The following is a 931-nucleotide window of genomic DNA, read 5'->3' as shown; positions in this document are numbered from 1 at the left end:
GTGCGGAGTACAAACTTGCGGGCCCACTCGCACATGAGCCGGGCTCTCTCGTATCCGTATAGCTGCACAGGCAGAAACATAAACATTCAGGTGTACATACACTGCAACAGATGCTGATACTGTACAAGATACAGCGGCACAAACAGGCCCATCAGCAGCATCGAAGAATGTGTACGCTTCTCTACTCTGCTGCTCGCTGCATACACCATAGAAGCTGCTGCACGTGCATCAACACAACCACCGCAGTGTCAGTGAATATCTCGGTGACCCGATGAAGAGAAAGAGGGAGCGGGGGGGGTCACGGTTGTATCTCTGTTGGGGTGTATATGCAGTTAGGTGTATATGCAGGTAGTATAACAAAGTATATATCTCGTCACTCACCCTACAAGAAAAGGATTTTTGTTTTTTTGTTCCTTCTATCAACAGCTCCGCTCTCCATGCCTCTTTCTTACGATGAAAATACATCTTCGCCATCACCTCAGATGGCCGTACAGCCCGGGGCCTGGGGTTCGGCTTGGGGGCCCCGCTGTTGCCTTCTCCCTTGTCGAACCCAGTAGCTGGGGGCTTACAGTGCCCCCCCATTGAAGGGGGCCTCATGGGGGCCCCATGAGAGGGGGGCCCCCCATGGGGGGCCCCCTGGCAGCCTACGGAGCCAGCTGAAGGGTCCTTGGGGGCCCCGTCCTCCTGAGCAACCCCCTGAGCCCCGGACCCTTTCCCTCGTGGCTTGGGGGCCCCCTTCCCTGGTGAGTGCTGCTTAAAGAACTTGGCCGGGCGGGTACCCGATGGGGGAGCTGGGGGGGCCCCCCCTTCTCCTGCTGCTTCTGTCTTTCTTCTGCAGGCCCCCCCTCCCTTTGGGGGCCTCGAGCTCTTGTTCTCTGCCTTCGATAGGGCCTGCCCGCCAAGGCCTAGGGGTGGGTACACCCCACCTGGG

At 58.2% G+C, this 931-nt stretch overlaps 1 protein-coding gene across 1 annotated transcript in view; it reads right to left on the bottom strand.

Moving 5' to 3' along the window:
- EMH_0065400 (uncharacterized protein) overlaps positions 1 to 931 on the bottom strand; it is a gene marked incomplete at both ends in the record, with an annotated part of 2,897 nt that overhangs the window by 135 nt on the left and 1,831 nt on the right. Inside the window, 2 exons of the mRNA XM_013498378.1 lie at positions 3 to 62; positions 453 to 926. Of these exons, the coding sequence (XP_013353832.1) occupies positions 3 to 62; positions 453 to 926 (534 nt within the window). The remainder of the gene's footprint in view (positions 1 to 2; positions 63 to 452; positions 927 to 931) is intronic.

This window comes from Eimeria mitis, genomic scaffold (genome assembly GCF_000499745.2).
Source record: "Eimeria mitis Houghton genomic scaffold, Emh_scaff3381, whole genome shotgun sequence".
NCBI classification, from domain to species: domain Eukaryota; phylum Apicomplexa; class Conoidasida; order Eucoccidiorida; family Eimeriidae; genus Eimeria; species Eimeria mitis.
Note: the sequence above shows the minus strand (reverse complement) of the source record. Positions and strands in the feature narration are given on the sequence as shown.